General features: G+C 40.7%; 3 protein-coding genes across 3 annotated transcripts; 1 reads left to right on the forward strand and 2 right to left on the reverse strand.

The window, feature by feature from the left end:
- Positions 1–1516: 1516 nt before the first annotated feature.
- On the reverse strand, positions 1517–2886 carry LOC134662184 (ADP-ribosylation factor-like protein 6-interacting protein 4). The gene is made up of 3 exons (XM_063518452.1): positions 2590–2886; positions 2032–2137; positions 1517–1730 (listed from the first exon to the last, which is right to left on the reverse strand). The coding sequence occupies exons 1-3, from the start codon at positions 2846–2848 to the stop codon at positions 1601–1603; spliced, it is 495 nt and encodes a 164-aa protein (XP_063374522.1). The 5' UTR covers positions 2849–2886; the 3' UTR covers positions 1517–1600.
- Positions 2887–4282: 1396 nt separating this feature from the next.
- Positions 4283–11079, forward strand: LOC134659634 (uncharacterized). The gene is made up of 3 exons (XM_063515316.1): positions 4283–4789; positions 5667–5949; positions 9861–11079. The coding sequence occupies exons 1-3, from the start codon at positions 4625–4627 to the stop codon at positions 10652–10654; spliced, it is 1242 nt and encodes a 413-aa protein (XP_063371386.1). The 5' UTR covers positions 4283–4624; the 3' UTR covers positions 10655–11079.
- A 904-nt stretch (positions 11080–11983) lies between these two features.
- LOC134662185 (derlin-1-like) lies at positions 11984–16220 on the reverse strand. Its single transcript, XM_063518453.1, has 5 exons — positions 16001–16220; positions 14860–15063; positions 14030–14178; positions 13349–13459; positions 11984–12188 (listed from the first exon to the last, which is right to left on the reverse strand). The coding sequence occupies exons 1-5, from the start codon at positions 16151–16153 to the stop codon at positions 12071–12073; spliced, it is 735 nt and encodes a 244-aa protein (XP_063374523.1). The 5' UTR covers positions 16154–16220; the 3' UTR covers positions 11984–12070.
- Positions 16221–17228: the final 1008 nt, after the last annotated feature.

Genomic DNA, 17228 nt, shown 5'->3' on the forward strand with positions numbered 1-17228 from the left:
TGCAGTTCACGAAATGCACACGAGCCGTTAGCGATATTTTTACAAATGGTTGGAGAATGGCGCGCAACTGGACGCTCCTTTTTGAATTGTGAGTTTTACGTAACATTAATCATGTGTTCTAAAAGCGAAAGATGTAAGTGATGTATTAAATTATTTCATCCAAATCTTTTTTTTTTTAATTGTATACGCAGTGTCCAATACAGAATACAGTCAAAAGCTCATACTGTGCACAAGTTGACAAGTTACAAAATTGAAATAGATGTCATAGGTTAAATTGACGAAGCCCTACAGTGGTGTAGGCCGGACTGGCGGACTTCGTCACTTTTTCTATAGTATATGACATAGATTTCAGTTTATAATTTATATACACCGTGTTTTTATTGAATTTCGTTAACTTCGGGGTATGGTTAAGTACGTTTAAGAGAACTAAATGGCATAGTTAATTTTGAAAAAAAAAATTATTATTTTTTTGTTTTTTTTTTACAAAAAATAATAATATTGAAAAGTAATTAAATGTAGCATATAGCGTTGTTGTAACACGGGCATTACATTTACCAAACAATTGAAATCTGTGACATATCAATGTCATTTCGAACATCGATCGACCGAGATTGTACTAAAGTTTAGTAGCAAATGTATGAACTCATTCTAAATACTAATCAATATGTAAACCGGCCCTAAGGCAAGTGTACACGCTTGTAGAGGCCTTATAGGAAAAAAATAAATTATTGATTATCTCCGAAATGGAGTTCATTAGAATATCGGTGTCTTTGAGAAAGTTACTTAATTTAAGCTCAGGAATGCACCCTTGAAATTAACGGAAAAAAAAAAAAACACGGTGTAGTGTGTAAAAAAAACACAAATCAAAATATTTGATAACTTGATTTGTTCCCAAAGTTGCAGTTGGCAAGTTATTCGGGATTGTATACTGATTATTATTTACACTTTCAAATTAGGTTCAGTTGGGATATAAAAAAGCTAATCAAATTCATCAAAACTTTATTGAAAGCAAATGAACAGCAAGCTGATAATTCAATGTTAGAAGAGTGCTTATGGAATGTTTTAGTGATTTTTACATTTGGTAGGAGTACAGGAAAAGGTAACTATGCATATTACGATATAACGCGAGAAATACCTACCTGCTGTACTTAATAAATAAATAATGAGTTGCGGTTAATACTGCATTTCACTGTAGTGCAGCATCATAGTACATAGTATAATAAATAGCTTCAATAGCCCAGGGTGACCTTTCCTTATGTTATCTATCTAATTTATCAACTGGAGAATAAACCCCGATTTTATTGCAGCTCTTGGCATCTCCATCCCAGACTAATTTTATATGATATTATGTTCTTATCAAGAACAATCCCAAATACTTAAGTACACTAAATAACTATAATAATAAAAAATATGACTTAAAATATCTGCCCATAAAAATAGCGGTGGCTAAAACTGCTGCTTCCCATTTTTCTAGCTCCCACAACTACATTGATATTACAGAAAAGAACGAAATATTTATGTTCTAACATAATTTGTCACAAAAAAAAACACTCACACTTGGACAAAGTTACGGAAAAAGAAGAAAAGGTATGGGATATGGCTAAATCTTCCTGTCAACAGTGTTTGCTTGGAAGTAAGCACCATCTGCCTGTGTGGCCTGCCGGTTGATCTGCCGGTGGCGGTCTCGGGACACAATCTCCTCTATCACCTCACCTTCACCTTTTATTAATCTGGAAACAGGATACAACTGAGAGACAGCAATATATCATCTTAATACCATGCAACAGGAATTGACTAGACAATTTATATCAATAAGTTTAACTCTGAGGTTAGTTTTGTTTGAGTCCAAGAAAGCTTTGGTACTCCTCCAAGGAGATTACAAGGTAAAATGTTATCAACAACAGATATAAGCCTTTAGTTTAGGCATTAAAAGGATGTATTAAACTGTAGCCTCCATGATTTGTTAATATTTTCAGTCTTATTACTATCAGATAAAAAAGTATAGTATTGAAACTGGAATGATAGGATAACCTGTATCGTCCAGACTCCTCGTCCAGCACCCGGCGCACCACACTTTGCTTCTGTTCCCATTCCTCTTTTGTCATTGGTGCCATCGCTTTGGACTTCTCCATTAACTCTAAAATTAGGAAGCAGAGTAGATGTATCAACATTTTATGTGTTCAAACTAAGATACAATACAATACAAACTCTGTTTGTTGCACAACCTCAAAATAAATTTACAAACACACAATTTACATAAAGACAGAGATAAACAACAGGCAGCCTTATCACTAAAGAGTAATCTCTTCCAGGCAACTTTCAGGTAGTGGAGAAACGATAAGATAATGAATGTGTTGTGAATCATTGATACATTATTTCTAATTTCTACTTATATAATGATAAATTTTTTTTATTGAAAACCTGTAAAGAGGCTTTAAACTTCCATTTTTTCAAACTGTAGTACTTATCGTATTAAAGCGTATTTGCAGAAAAATCTTAATTTATAATCGCTATTAGATCATTCACTTTGCTAATTCAGCAGTTCAGCAGGGAATAAAAACTAGGTAATTATCATAATTACTAAATTACCTATGGGTATATCAGCGGCCGCATCTTGCTTACTGGCTGACGTTTCGCGGCTCCGGCTCTTGCTGCGCTGTGTCTTCTTCATCTTTCTCTTTTCCTCCTTTAACTTCTTTTTGAGAATTTTCTCTGTCTTCTTTTGCTCTTTCTTCAATTTCTTCTTTAACTTGCGAAGTTTCTTTTTCTCCTGTGAGGAATCCGAACTGCTCGAACTAGAACTGGACGATGAGGATCGTCGACGTTTTTTTGACTTCTCTTTTCCCATAGCTAATTAATAGATAAAATATTCTAACAAACCAAAGAGCTGATTTATTATCACGGTTTTACTGAAAAATTAGTGGCCGAGTGAACCTGAAAATTGAAAATCCAATTGTCAAACTCGAGATTTTTTCATTATTATTTTGACATTTAGATTAGTTTCGTTTTTGCTTGGCAATTATATCTGCGGGCTCAGCACGGTTCCATTTTTATCGACTATCACTATGCCCGTCACTTTCGCACTTACATACTTGTTAGAACGTGACAGGCATGGTGATAAACGATAAAAATGCGACCGTGCTACTAGGGCTGGTCAACCAAATCTTGTCAGTAAAGAAAGGCGAGAAATTCAAATTTTCTATGGGACGATCAAAGAGTATAATAACTATCCCTTCGCGCCTACATTTTTCAAATTTGCCGCCTTTTTCTACTGTCAAGATCTGGTTGACCAAGTATATTAAGCTTATGCCGTAACACACTACCGCACCGCACCCATAAGTGGGAGCAGGAAAGAGATCTCTTCTCTTTCCCGCTCAAACAAGCAAGGTCAAGGTGTAAGCAGCGCGAGGAGTGTTACGGCTATTAGAATTTAAAAAAAATACTGCCCTGCATGGGCGAGACCAAAGAGTATTTATTATATACTGTATATAGTTTGTCAAATGACTGTCTCATTTCAAACATAGAGAATCATACTATACTGGGTCAACCAAATCTTGTCAGTAAATAGGAACAAAAAACTATACTCATCCTTTTCTTTTGGGTGCTAGTACTAGTGTAAGACAAAGATAGAATGATTCTCTCTGTCTATGTTTGAAATCAAACAGACCTTTGACACACTATATCTATTCTGTCTTACACTAGTACTAGCACCCAAAAGCAGGGGGCCTACGAAGCGTACCGCTCTTACTAAAGATGTCGCTAGGGTCTCCTCCTAGACCCATATTGTTGAAAGATTCGCTAGCTATGGATGAGATCTTGGTGGCTCAGTTGGCAGAGTGCTGGAGTATCTATCCAGAGGCCGTGAGTTCCAGTCTCACCCAATGCAGTAATTTTTCCTTCTAAGCTATAAGGTATTTAGATTTTAACAAAATGTCTTCATCATCAATTTCATAAGATAAGTCATGCTTATGGAATACACAGTATTTTTTTTGCAAAAACCTACATAGATGGGTGCGGCCTGGAAAAGAGTTATGTCAGGCCAAGAACCAAGGCATTAAGTAAATAAAAGAAGAGCATACTGACATACATTCCTAATAGGTACCTACCTATCTACGTTCATACGTAAATGTAGAAGTAAAATTCAACTTATACCTACACTAACCAAAACCATTCGCATGACCTACATCAGCATCCCACCGTCCCATCCCAACACAGACAGAGTGCAATCACAAAGCGTGCCATCAGGTGCATTTACAAATGGAAAAAACCTTAGGCAACCCAGATAATATGTACCTTCATGTCGCGATTGAGCGGCGACACGTCATGGGAGACCGATGAATAATTGAGGGAGATGCGCTGTCGTATAAAGGAAATCTGGAACATCTGCACTTGAAAAATCGTTGACTTGTAAACCTTATGTAATTAGAATAAGACATACAATTGATTAAATTGTTGAATGTAGTTGTGGCTGATAGGCTTGGAGGCGAAACACGCATGCGCGTCCGCGCCGCGCCCGCGAGCCGCGCCGCACTCACCATCGGACCTCCACTGAGAAACGTGATCTACAAAATCATTAAATAAATACGCAAGTGATGTTTTGAGGGTTAGCTGGGCAGGAGTTAAGATGCTGGCGGGGGGCGGGGACAGCGTGGCGGTGTCGGAGGCGCCGAGCAGCGACAGCGAGGGCTCGGATTGTGAGGGGGGCCCGGAGGCGGAGCAGGACGCCGCGCTCACCGAGGAGTGGGCACGCGAGCTGCTCGTCGCTGCTGGGGTCAACCACGCCAACGAGGTACCTTTTCCTAACTCAAACTTTAATAATTAAGTAATTATTTGCCAACCAGCTGTCGTGTGTGTCGCTGTCGAGTTCAACTCGAGTTACAATTAAATGAAGATTTATATTTTTCAGACTATTAGATATCCTCATTTCGTGTAGTGCAGTCGCAGGGGTGCATCTTCCTGATCTAAGTATGATCTTAATTCCTGATCTGCTGTTATTCATAAGGCTAAACTACTATATATCTGGCTATACAGACAGACCAGTATTCAGTTTCGCCCCTGAGCGCCGATTTTGTTGTTGTATCTTGCAGTTTTGATATCTGGTTTGTTGGATATTTTCCGTTATCTTACATTAATAGGAATCGGATCGTGAATGAATTATGACACCGCAGTTTGTTCAGAACGCTTGCATCGCTTCAAACAAACAAACTGAATTTGAATTACGCACAGTTGTGGTTGAGGTCAAGTTATACTAGTAATAGTACCTACTCAGTAAATAATTATTAACATTTTGTATCAACTTTTAGCTTCATCTAGTATATCTTGACCCCGAGATTTGTGAGAGCTAGAGTTAGACTTCCTAAATTGTGGAGAAGGCAAAGCCAGTACTTAATAATTACAACCCCCGTTCGATTCGTAAAAAATATCAGTTAATCAAGCGAACCCTTTGCTTATTTGAGGGAGGGCTAGAGGAGGGTACCTACGTCAAACTAGAGAACCGTACAAACTATGCAGAACTGGTGATAAATATTACATAGTTCTTCTTATATAAGACGAGAGAAATACCACCCGAGTCACCTTCCGAGCGACAATAACTATATGTATGGTTCATGTAAATCATAAAAAAAACTTAGGCTTAAGTATAGGTAACCTGTATTACCTGCCCTTAGGTTCATGTGGAGTCCCGTGCGGGCGTCGCCGGGGCGCTGTCCCGCGTGCTGGCCGTCACCATCTGCTACGAGAGCGGTGGCGAGCGGCGCTCTCTCCCACTGGTGGTCAAGCTGCCTCCGCGCGATCCCTTCGGCCGCCTCTTCGTGGCCGAAGCACAGTTTGACACCCGCGAGATACTCTTCTACACTGAACTCGCGCCGGCTCTGAATAAGCTGGCTGAAGAAGCGCTGGGACCCGGCATGGGTTTGCCGATACCTAAATGTATGAAGGCTAGATTACCAGGTTAGTATGTTTTTCACATAAACATAATAGTCGAAGGTGCAGCTCATAAAATACGGCGTTGCGTGAACAAAAAGATTTCCTTTGGCAAGTTGGTCCTTAGGACCCAAGGATGGATTTAAGAAGTACTTTTTATACCAATAAACTATAAGGAAGGCCAAAAATCTAATGTCCGGGTCAAATCATGTAAGTACCGAACTATATGTATAATATATGTATGCCGTCACGTTCAGTATGCCGAGTCGAGTATTTTGAGCTTATTAGCCACATTAGTGTAACGCTGAATTCCTTTATGTCTAGACCTATGCTCGAGACTATTTTTGGGCCGACCTCAAGGTTATTTTACTCTGTGAAATTTGCATCACGATATATTATGAACGCACATGATATTCTCACGTCTGTTCTATCAGACCACGGGTATCGGAATTATCGGCAAACATTATAGGATCTAGATACATACCAAAAAATTCGCCACAATAACCGAATACAGAACCTCCTCTTTCTTGGAATTGAAGTCGTTGGTTAAAAATTAATGAACTACAACATAGAAGGAAAACATGTTAATTACCACTTATCGAGTTTATGAACCGGCTAAAATATATTGTTGAGATAGCCGAGCTCATTGTGAGTATTGTGACGTCACTACTTAACACGTCGACCGCTCTCAGCCCGCTGCGGCGTCCCACTTTCAGCACCCGAACACTCATGACATGACCTATTTTGGTATTTTTTTCTGTTTTGATTCTTCATTATTTTTATTTATAGGTATTCATTCGTTATTTAACGAGCATCTCAAAGTATGAGAACAAAATATGAAGCTAAGTCTATACTTACTCATCGAACAACCGAGCGAAGCGAAGCAAAGCTCTTAGGCTGCTTACAGACGAGCGACAGTACGCGACACACTGTCGGCGACGGTCGCTGACGACCGCCTGCGACGGCTATCGGCGACGGTCGGCGACGGTCGGTGATAGCTGTCGCGGCGTCGCTCTTGTGTCACAGCACGCAGTTGTCGATGTGTAGTTCAAGAGATAGCACGTATTTTCTTTAAACACCTATTATTCTCCGGATCACCAAAGACTTTAAAAAACCAAAAAGCTTGCTAACACTGTTTCAAAGTCTTGTCCGTAGCGTTCTTGAATACGGGTGCAATGTGTGGTCACCGTACTACGCATTGCACTCCAATAATATCGAGAAAGTTCAGAAGAGATGTCTCAAGCTTCTGTCATACCGTTACAACCGTGATCTTATACGCAAGGATTATGTAGAACGATTGCGTGCACTCAATGTTTACTCCCTTGAATCGCGTCGTCTTCTTCATGACATGCTATTTCTCCACAAAGTTCTCCACTCCAAAATTTTATCCCCGAATATACTCGTTACATTTAATACCCCCCGGTTCAGGTCCCGTGCCCCAAAGACGTTTGCTCTTCAAGTATATAGAAATAATACTTCATTTTTCAACCCCATTGTAAGAATGTGCCGTCTGTACAACGGCCTAGTATCTAAGCATAGCCATATTGATATATTCAACTCGAATTTTGCAATCTTTCGGAAGCAGGTTATGGAAGTTCTTTGCCATTGAACACCTTTAGGTTAAGTTTCGTTAATCACTTTTTAATTTTCTATTGCCTTTAATGTGTGTTTATACTAAAGTTCTTTGCTTTATTTTCACTCTTTTCTTGATGTGAATTATTATGTTTTGTGTCAAAAATTGCTTTACTGTGTAATTAAGTTAGTTAGCTGTAGCCTTAGCATAGTTGTAGTTTTCGCTCCAATATGTTTTCATGATGTGCATACATGCTTTGGATGGCATTCCCAACCAAAACCTGTACTGAAAATAATTATTTCATGTAACAAATGTTATCTGTTTTGTGTGCCTAATAAATAAAATAAAATAAAAACAATAATGCATCAGCATCAAAGTCGTCATTACTCATTTTGAAAAAGAAAATACGTGCTCTTTCTTGAACTACACATCGAAGACTGCGTACTATGACACAAGAGCGACGCCGCGACAGCTATCACCGACCGTCGCCGACAGTCGCCGACCGTCGCCGACAGTCGCCGACCGTCGCCGACAGTCACCGACCGTCGCCGACAGTCACCGACCGTCGCCGACAGTCACCGACCGTCGCCGATAGCCGTCGCAGGCGGTCGTCAGCGACCGTCGCCGACAGTGTGTCGCGTACTGTCGCTCGTCTGTAAGCAGCCTTCAACTTAATTGGAACACACGCACGGCTGGCTAGGGCACGTCCCGGCATTTCGATGTTTTTATAGTACATTGTGTAACATGTAAGTTAAATATTGCCAACGAGAGTAAGTTAAATCGCGACGGCTTGCCGGAGCGATTTATAGACTCGAGTTTGCAATATTAGGGTCAAACAGAAAACTATGTGTTCGCGCGAACTGTACATTTTTCTCTCCTGTGGGCAATAGTTAAGCTTGTGGGCATGCAAGTAATGATTTTATCATAGTTCTCTAAATAAAAGGAGAACCTTTTCACGTGGATAATGGTTAAATAAGAAAATTAACCTTTATAGCCCTTAACTCTTGTGTATGTCTACAGGAAAGACGTGAACACAGTTTTCTGTTTGACCCATTTTTACGCCCCGAGTTACACACAATGTTTTTCATCACACTTGCGATACAAAAATGAAGTATCATCTTCCTCGCGTTGTCCCAGCATTTTGCCACGGCTCATGGGAGCCTGAGGTCCCCTCGGCAACTAATCCCAGTAATTGGCGTGGGCACTAGTTTTTACGAAAGCGACTGCCGTCGGACCTTCCAACCCAGAGGGTAAACTAGGCCCGTATTGGGATTAGTCCGGTTTCCTCACGATGTCTTCCTTCACCGAAAAGCGACTGGTAAATATCAAATGATATTTCGTACATAAGTTCCGAAAAACTCATTGGTACGAGCCGGGGTTCGAACCCGCGACCTCCGGATTGCAAGTCGCACGCTCTTACTGCTAGGCCACCAGCGCTTTTTTGTGAACAAAAATGAAGTAAAAAGACAAAAAACTGTTAATTATGGTACTATAATAGAAACTTCATTACTCCCTAGGGAAAACGCTTTGTCTATTACCTAAGCCTGCGTGCAATTCCACATTTACTGAGCGAGTGTGATGAAAAAGTTTTAAACTGAACTATCAGATGATAGTTTAGAAGTTTTAATTTAAATGAAATTAGGTAAACGTGTAGTTGAGGGCATTATATTTTATTCATTAAATGATGAGCAGGCTCGATCAAGGAGTTATGGAGCTAGATGAGCCTAATAGAAGGCTCAAAAGCTATCTTTGAGGTTGTTGCTATTCTGGTCAACTCCTTCGCTAGAAGCGCGATTTCAGTCAAAGCAGGGTTTCGTAAGCTTATTTCTGATTTTAACAAGTCTGGAGTTGAACTATTAGCGATCGCGATAGCATGTCTTCCATCTCGCTCTCAATCACCGGATACATAAATAGAAGTCAGTCCATGAAAAGTCTGCAGCGGATTTGATAGCCCACGCAGTGCACGTGTTATTTTAAACGTCAAACTTCTATGAAGTTATGACGCATAAATGACACTTGCACTGCGTGGGCTATCAAATCCGCTGCAGACTTTTCTTGGTCCGACAAACGGGTAGTGAGAATGCAGCAATCTAGGATTACCCTCTCTCGCACTACTGTGCGAGTCTGTCATCTATCTCGCTCCAACCGTTGCGTAAATTAAATACGTGCGCGCGGCGCCCGCGCGCGCCAAAGGTAGGTACTTTGGCTTCAACAAAAAAAATTACTTTCGCAAAGGCGTCGTCAATCCTCTTTATCTTTTTGAACAATAAATAAAAGAAAACCATACTAATTTAAATGAAGTAGGTAATTTTTAAATAAACTATATATTCATTATTATAAGTAAAGATACCTTCTTGTTTGATAGATGAAATTGGCGGCGACAGCGAGCTGGTGCTGGAAGACGTTACGTCCGCGGGCTACGAGGCTGCGCAGTTTGCAGAGGGGTTGAGCTTAAGGCGAGCGCGCGCAGCACTGCACGCCGCCGCGCGGTTGCACGCGCTCGCGCTCGCATTGCGTGAGCGCGAGGGCCCGCTCGATACCCGCTTCGACTTCCTGTTCCCTTGTGAACGCGCCGCGGCCGGCTACCTGCGCCTCGTGCGCCGCGGCCTGCCGCAACTCGAGGCATTCCTCCGCGCGCGACCCGACTGTGCCGAGGAGGCCGCCGCCGTCTCCGCCCTATGCGCGCGCGCGCCTTCCCTGCTCGGCACGCTTCTTCGACCCTCCGAACCTGCGCCCCTCGCCCACGCGGACTTCTGGAGCGGGAATCTCCTGTTCAGGGAGCGGGACGGCGAATGCGAGTGTATCGCCCTGGACTGGCAGATGGTGTCGCTCGGGCGACCGATGGACGACGTTGCTCTGCTGCTGCTGTCGTCCTTGACGCCGGAGCTGCGCCGCGAGGTGGGGTCGGAGCTGATAGAGGAGTACGGCGAACGGCTGGAGGCGGAGTGCAGACGGCTGGGTGCGGGCGGGTCGGGTGTGGCGGTGCGGCGCGCGCTGGCGGCGGACTGGCCGCGCGCGGCGCTGCGTGCGCTGCTGCTGTGCGCCGGCAGTGTGGACGTGGCGCTGGGCGAGCCCCGCGCCGAGCGCCGCCTGCTCGAGGCCGTGCGCGACCTGCACGCGCAAGGCGTGCTGGCGCTCAAGCCTGACACCGAACATTGAGGCGCGATGCCGTGCAGAGTTCCCGGCGGAGAACAAGAGAGATACCTATGCCTACAAATCGACCGCAATTTACTAAAGAAATTTCTTACTTTAATTAACATTCAGTCGTGTATCGTTTTTCATGTCGAGTTAATTGAAGCACAAATTACAATTAGCGACGTGTTGTGAGAAATGTTTGTCTTAATTTATCTAGAACAGCCGGGTCGCCGAGTAGCACCCGGTCTCGTTTACTGACGGTGCAAAGCCTAATTAAAGACTGAATTTACGTAATTATAAGTGTCTGCGTTGTGCTTCGATGTTACGCGTTGTAGGTTGTAGGAGGATATTATTGCTCATTGTATTGAAGGCTAGAATGCATTGCGGTCTATTGACTATTATTTAAACTAAAAGACATACAAAATAAATTATCAATATTTAAAAAAAAAGTATTATTTATTTTTATACTAACCTAACCTAACCTACACTACATCCTGTGTTTAAATGTAAAGGAGAGACACTTTGCTGTTGCTATATAGAAATTTTAAATCTAAAATGAAAGTCGGGGATGACTATATCGACTTGTTTATGTTTGTGATATTTAAGGTAGAAATTTGAACGTAGATATAAGGTAAGTAAAAATATTTTTATTTTTGGTTTGACATTAGATACCTAACTACATTTTTCTTTGAAACATTATACCTATGTATAGGGATGATATTAATGACACATCCGTTTTGTGTAAATTAAATACGAAAATTTTAACCGCGCGTATCACATCCTCAGCGCGCGGCGTTAGCAGAGGTTACACATTAATAGGTACCTACCTACACTGATGCCCACTGTGGTACACACATAATATTATGTAAGTACATTAAATACATTATAAACTCATCTCCATATCAATGAAAATTGTTATTTGTTTTACAAGGAGACAAAGTTATTGTCATACATTAAAACATTCGTGCTAATATTGATACCCGAGCAAGCGAAAGATTCCAAAATTGAACCACGAACATAATACATTAGCGAGTGGTTTTAAAAGTGTGGAAAGTGGAATTTATGCGTTGCGAGGGTTTCAAGGCATCGTGGGGCCGACGTTGCAGTCAGCGTGCAGTTCCCATACAAGTTGCAGTCGGGTTGCAGTCCGTCTGTATCGGCCCTTAGGCAACACATAGGTACTATTCGTCACGTTAAATATAGGATCTTAGTAACATCGTACTAATCGGAGTTCCACTGTCTAACAAAAGTTATTTAAGACATAACAGCCGAATATCACATATTGTTCATCCTTAAAGCCTCATACGTTTAGGGTTGACAACTTGTCAAATATTGATTGTACAATTTGTAGACATAGCTTGGCCTAAATATAGCTAGTCATATTGGTTGCCACGGTAGAAAGTTGTTAAGTAAAATGATGAAGGAAGATCGCAGATGGATTCAGAGGCCCCCTAGAGCTTCTCCGCGGCCCCATTGGTGCCCTTCAGGGGTGGGGGTTCTCGACTCGGCTGCGGGAGCGAAGTTGTTCGGGCGACGGAAGTCGGGGAAATATTTCTTTCTATAAATAAATAAAATAAAGTGAAACTATTGATGGCAAAGCGCTAGTGGCCTAGCGGTAAGAGCGTGCAACTTACAATCCGGAGGTCGCGGGTTCGAACCCCGGCTCGTACCGATGAGTTTTTCGGAATTTATGTACGAAATATCATTTGATATTTACCAGTCGCTTTTCGGTGAAGGAAAACATCGTGAGGAAACCGGACTAATCCCAATACGGGCCTAGTTTACTCTCTCGGTTGGAAGGTCAAATGGCAATCGCTTTCGTAAAAACTAGTGCCCACGCCAATTACTGGGATTAGTTGCTAAGCGGACCCCAGGCTCCCATGAGCCGTGGCAAAAATGCCGGGACAACGCGAGGAAGATGATGAAAGTGATATTGATGCATAATGAAGTCCAAAATACTTATAGTAATTGCAGTAATTATAACTGCTGAACTGGATAGTGTGAAATATTTTGTAGTAACGGATACCTAGTCAAACTTTACCATCGAGTCACTTGTCGAGGTTTCTGACCTCCGTGCTGACCTGACATTGACTGACTGATTAGCTGAGTGACATACGACACGACGTGATATAGTCCAAGGGCTCAGACGCCACTGACACTGACAGACTGTTCACCATCTAATTTGCGGATATACTATTTTGCACTACTTTACGTATTTAAAGAAGCGTAAAGCCAGAAGATTTGAAGGAAACAAAAGATAGGTACCTATGGCGCGTGACCGAAACTTGTGACGGAAGATATGGCCATCGCGAGGGTTTTTACCTTTATCTCAACTACTCTGAAAATACACTTCCGTTTAAATTTTGCTTGTCACGTCCCTCGGCTATATTAATAGGTATTTTATACTAAAATTATACTTCTATAGTATGCAGGGTATAACGATATAAAACTGAAAATAAATGAAAAATAGACATATTTTCGTGATTTTTTTCTATAGAGCCAACTTTAAGCTTAAGGTTTTGGTTGTAATCTGACCGTGCAAATATAGTCTAGTAAAGTCTACTTTGTGTGTGATTTTTTTCATGGCATTTGCCCTCGTTTAAAACGTGTAAAAATTTAATATAAAAACTACAATTTTGTCTAAAATATTCCTCCCTTTGATGTAGTTACTTATAACTAAGCAAAGACTTGTAGCTTGTAGCCACTGGATATACTTACAGGATAGCAGGCGGTGTCAGTAAGGAGGGTCCGCCGAACTCCTGCGGGTACTTGAAGTTCAGGAAGAAGGCCAGGTGGCCCACCAGGATGCCCAGGAACTCTTCAACGCCACTGGAAACAAAATGTTTGATTAATTCGCCCGAAATCGTGAAAATTTTTTTTACCCTTCCATAGAAAATGGACCACAGCCAAAATGTATGAAAGCCAAATTTTTTTTTCGCGATTTCGGGGTTGGTCCCATAGTAAAATTTGCTCAGTATAATCCCAAAACTTCCCTGGCAACCGGAATGCAGTTATTTTTTAGCCACCCTGTATGGGAACCCCGGAATTTCATAACAAAAGTTAAAAGTTTAAAAAATCATAACTCGAAAACTACGAAAAATCGGCTAACATATATGGGGTATATTCTGATAGCCCACGACGTGAGGAATCTAAAAAAAATTTTGGACGTCAAGGTTTGGACCACCCTGTATGTGGCTCGATAAAAGGAAACTTAATTAATTTCAAAATTTAAGTAATTCTCTGTTATTTTTAATTAGAAACAATGTCAACAGCAGAAGTAGTTAAGCCAGCGAGTTGTTCAAAATAATCCGAGCACTGTAATTACCTATAATAAGATAAACTACAACCTGATTTGATGACTGTTTACCGTATACCTATTAGAATATGTGAAAAACATACCCTCCATTGACAATAACGTTGAACGCGAGCAGCACCCACGGCAACAGCATGGCGCGGAACCGCGTCCCGAACCAGAAGGACACGGTCACGTCCTTGTTCAGCTGGCACCACACGTACAGCACCGAGATCACCATCGGATCCATTACGTACTGAGGAGTAAAGCTCAAATATAATAGGCACCAGTGGCGGGTTGCCCTAAGGCCCGGGCCTAGGGGGGCCAGATATTAGGAGCGGTATAATGTCTGTATAATGGGTGCTGAGGAAGAGGCGGCTAGTAATTAGTAATTACAGGGCTTGGGGCATTGGGGGGCCAAAACCGTAAATTCGCCACTAGGCGGACGGAACGAGCCACTTTGCTAGGAAATTGAAGCGTGATGCCGTTGTGTAAAGGTGCCTTGTCCACCGCGCGTGCGTTTGCTTGTTGCGAGGCACGTCTATACAGAACCAGCTGTTTCTACACCATTTTCAAATCAATGCGATTTGTTCTGTTATGGTTCTGTGTGGAACCGCCTAGTTCAATTTAACATACCCTCAAATTAATTTAAATATTGAGCTTATAAGTAGGCATGCAAGAGTAATGCTAGACGCCTGCCTAAAAATCCGTTAATGTAGATGGCTAGATTGGCTAGGCTAGAACAAAAGCAAAGATTTCGCCGAGATAGATTTCTTTTAAGTTTGCACTGTTTTTCAGGATGACTGTAATATTAATCTAACCAGTTAAATAATATAACCAGTAAGTTAATGAGAATTAAAAGATATTTTTTTCACTTTTATGCATTTTTTTGTTGGCATTATTTTAATACAGAAAATGGTTCAAAATATGTACTCACAGTTAATCCAATCAGAACTCCAATACCAATGCAGACCAGCCAATTAAAGATCAGCATGGTAAAGTAGTCAGCCGGCTTGCCAGCGAAGATCCCGGTCTCTAGCCGCTCGGAATAACTGTACAGGAGGTAACAGTTGACGAGGAAGTGGAACCCAGTTGACTGAGTGATGGGATAGTAGAATAGTGCTGTTGCTGGCCGCCATAACTAGAATTTTTTTTTCTTTTATAGTATGCACAGAGTGGAGTTTTTAAATGGGGCACTGAGGGCAGCTATTTTAAAATGGTCTTAGGAGACCATCCCTAACTTTTGAATCAAGGATGATTTTCACTATGTTGCTTTCTTAGAAGCTTTTCCTGGATGGATTTGAAAGGCATAAAAAAATGTCAAAACAAAATTCATTGTGACAATTTGCAATTTGGTTATTGACTGTAATTTATACTCCAAAATCTGTAAATGTCAATCTTATTTATTTAAATACTTAGGGAAGGTCTCCTAAAGCCATTTTCGCGTAGCAGCACAGTGTCGGTATTTTAACTGCTCTCTGAAATCTGAAAATGAAATTTTTTTTTGTTAAAAACTGGGCTATAAAAGAATGGAAGGGCAACTTGATTCCCTTTAATATATAGGTATTCGTAAAAAATATTAAAAATATAGATTTATGTTAAGTTCCAAAACCTCTGACATACTATAAACTAGTATAGTAGGTGGTCTCTAAGGTAAACATTATATTCAATATATTTTGTTCTTTCATGCATCTTGAGCTGACCACAACCATGACCAATGATAGTTTATTTATTTTTTCTCTCATTTTATCTGCAATCGGCTGTTTTAGCCATACAATTAGCCATAATCAGATGTTATGTCTTTTTTGATGGTTTTGAGAGGTATTCCATTAAATACTCTCTCTTGACTTTGATAGAATTTATCTTCTAGTGCCACTTAGTGCCTCTGGTCTAGCCGCAGTATTTACCACCTTTTCAGCCTACTCGGATTGTCATTGGTGTTTAAGTCCAAATGATAGTTTGGCAGTATTTTAGTTAGTTATACCTGTGACCTATGAAAATGCTATGTTAAACAGGGAAAATTACAAGCTGTAATATATTTACTGAATAAATAAAATTTAAAAGCTTACAATACTTACATGGAATCTGTTGATGAAGGCACCAATATCCAAAATAAAATAATTGAAGTCGATAAGATTAAATTTGGCTAATATACTGAGTCCAGCAGTTAAAGATAACCAGTAACGGGTGAAGAGAGGTATTCCATAATACCAGTCACTAAATTCCGTCATTGTATATTTATTTAAAGCCAATGAGTTTTATGTTATTGTGACAGAAACAAACAAAGGGCTTCTACACCGGTGCTAAATATCACAACATAATAAGGTTAAGCGAAATATTCTACAAATACGCTGTTTTAGGCTTAGGTTTTAGGAATTACCGTTTGGTAAATAAATATTCCCTGTAATTTTATGCAAACCACAGATGTCCAATGTAAAAGATCACCTGTCAAATATCAAAACTGCGACCAAAATCGGAATAAAGTCAAGTGTCATTGGAAGTATTTAGTTCAGAAATAGTATTTGCTTTTGTTACAGTATATTCCAAGATAATTATATTATAATCACCCACCGTATATTATTCTGGAGATTAATGTACCTATCTCGGAATTCGGGTAACCAAACATCGACACCGGCCACCTTTTAATACCCCGTTGCCGCTAGGCGCGGCGCCGGTCGCGTACGTTACGTGTAGTCCACGGCCTTTACGTTACGATTTTCTAATTATATATATCTCTATACTCTTATTATATATTATATTCTTTGTTTACGACTTTGTTTACGAACAACCATGGAACAACCAACGCAGCTGACAGTGACAGAAGTGACAGATATTGACAGTTGGCATCGCAAAATTATAGATATAGGAAATTCAATAGATCCAAATTTGTCAGTAAGTAAGAACAAAAAAACTATACTCATCCCTTTCTTTTGGGTGCTAGTCTAGTACAAGGTAAGACAAAGACAGTATGATTCTCTATGTCTAGGATTCAAAAATGAGAGTACCTGGCCAAACTATAGTGAATATTATACTTGGTCAAGCAAATCTTGTCAGTAAAAAAAGGCGCGAAATTCAAATTTTCTATGGGACGATATAAGTATATTTAAAATGCCTCGAACCTTACCAAGGGAGCGGTTCGGTACGTTCGTCTGTTAGTGCTTTTAGATTTAAATGATGAATTAAACAACTGTACCGATATTCGGAACCTAAAGTAATATATTGAGAGTGGCAACACTGTAGTTAGTCGTATTGTCCTTTTCTAGCATATACGTCCATCTCTCTCCCACACCCCCACCACTTCAGGCA

This window comes from Cydia amplana, chromosome 2 (assembly GCF_948474715.1).
Source record: "Cydia amplana chromosome 2, ilCydAmpl1.1, whole genome shotgun sequence".
Lineage (NCBI taxonomy): Eukaryota > Metazoa > Arthropoda > Insecta > Lepidoptera > Tortricidae > Cydia > Cydia amplana.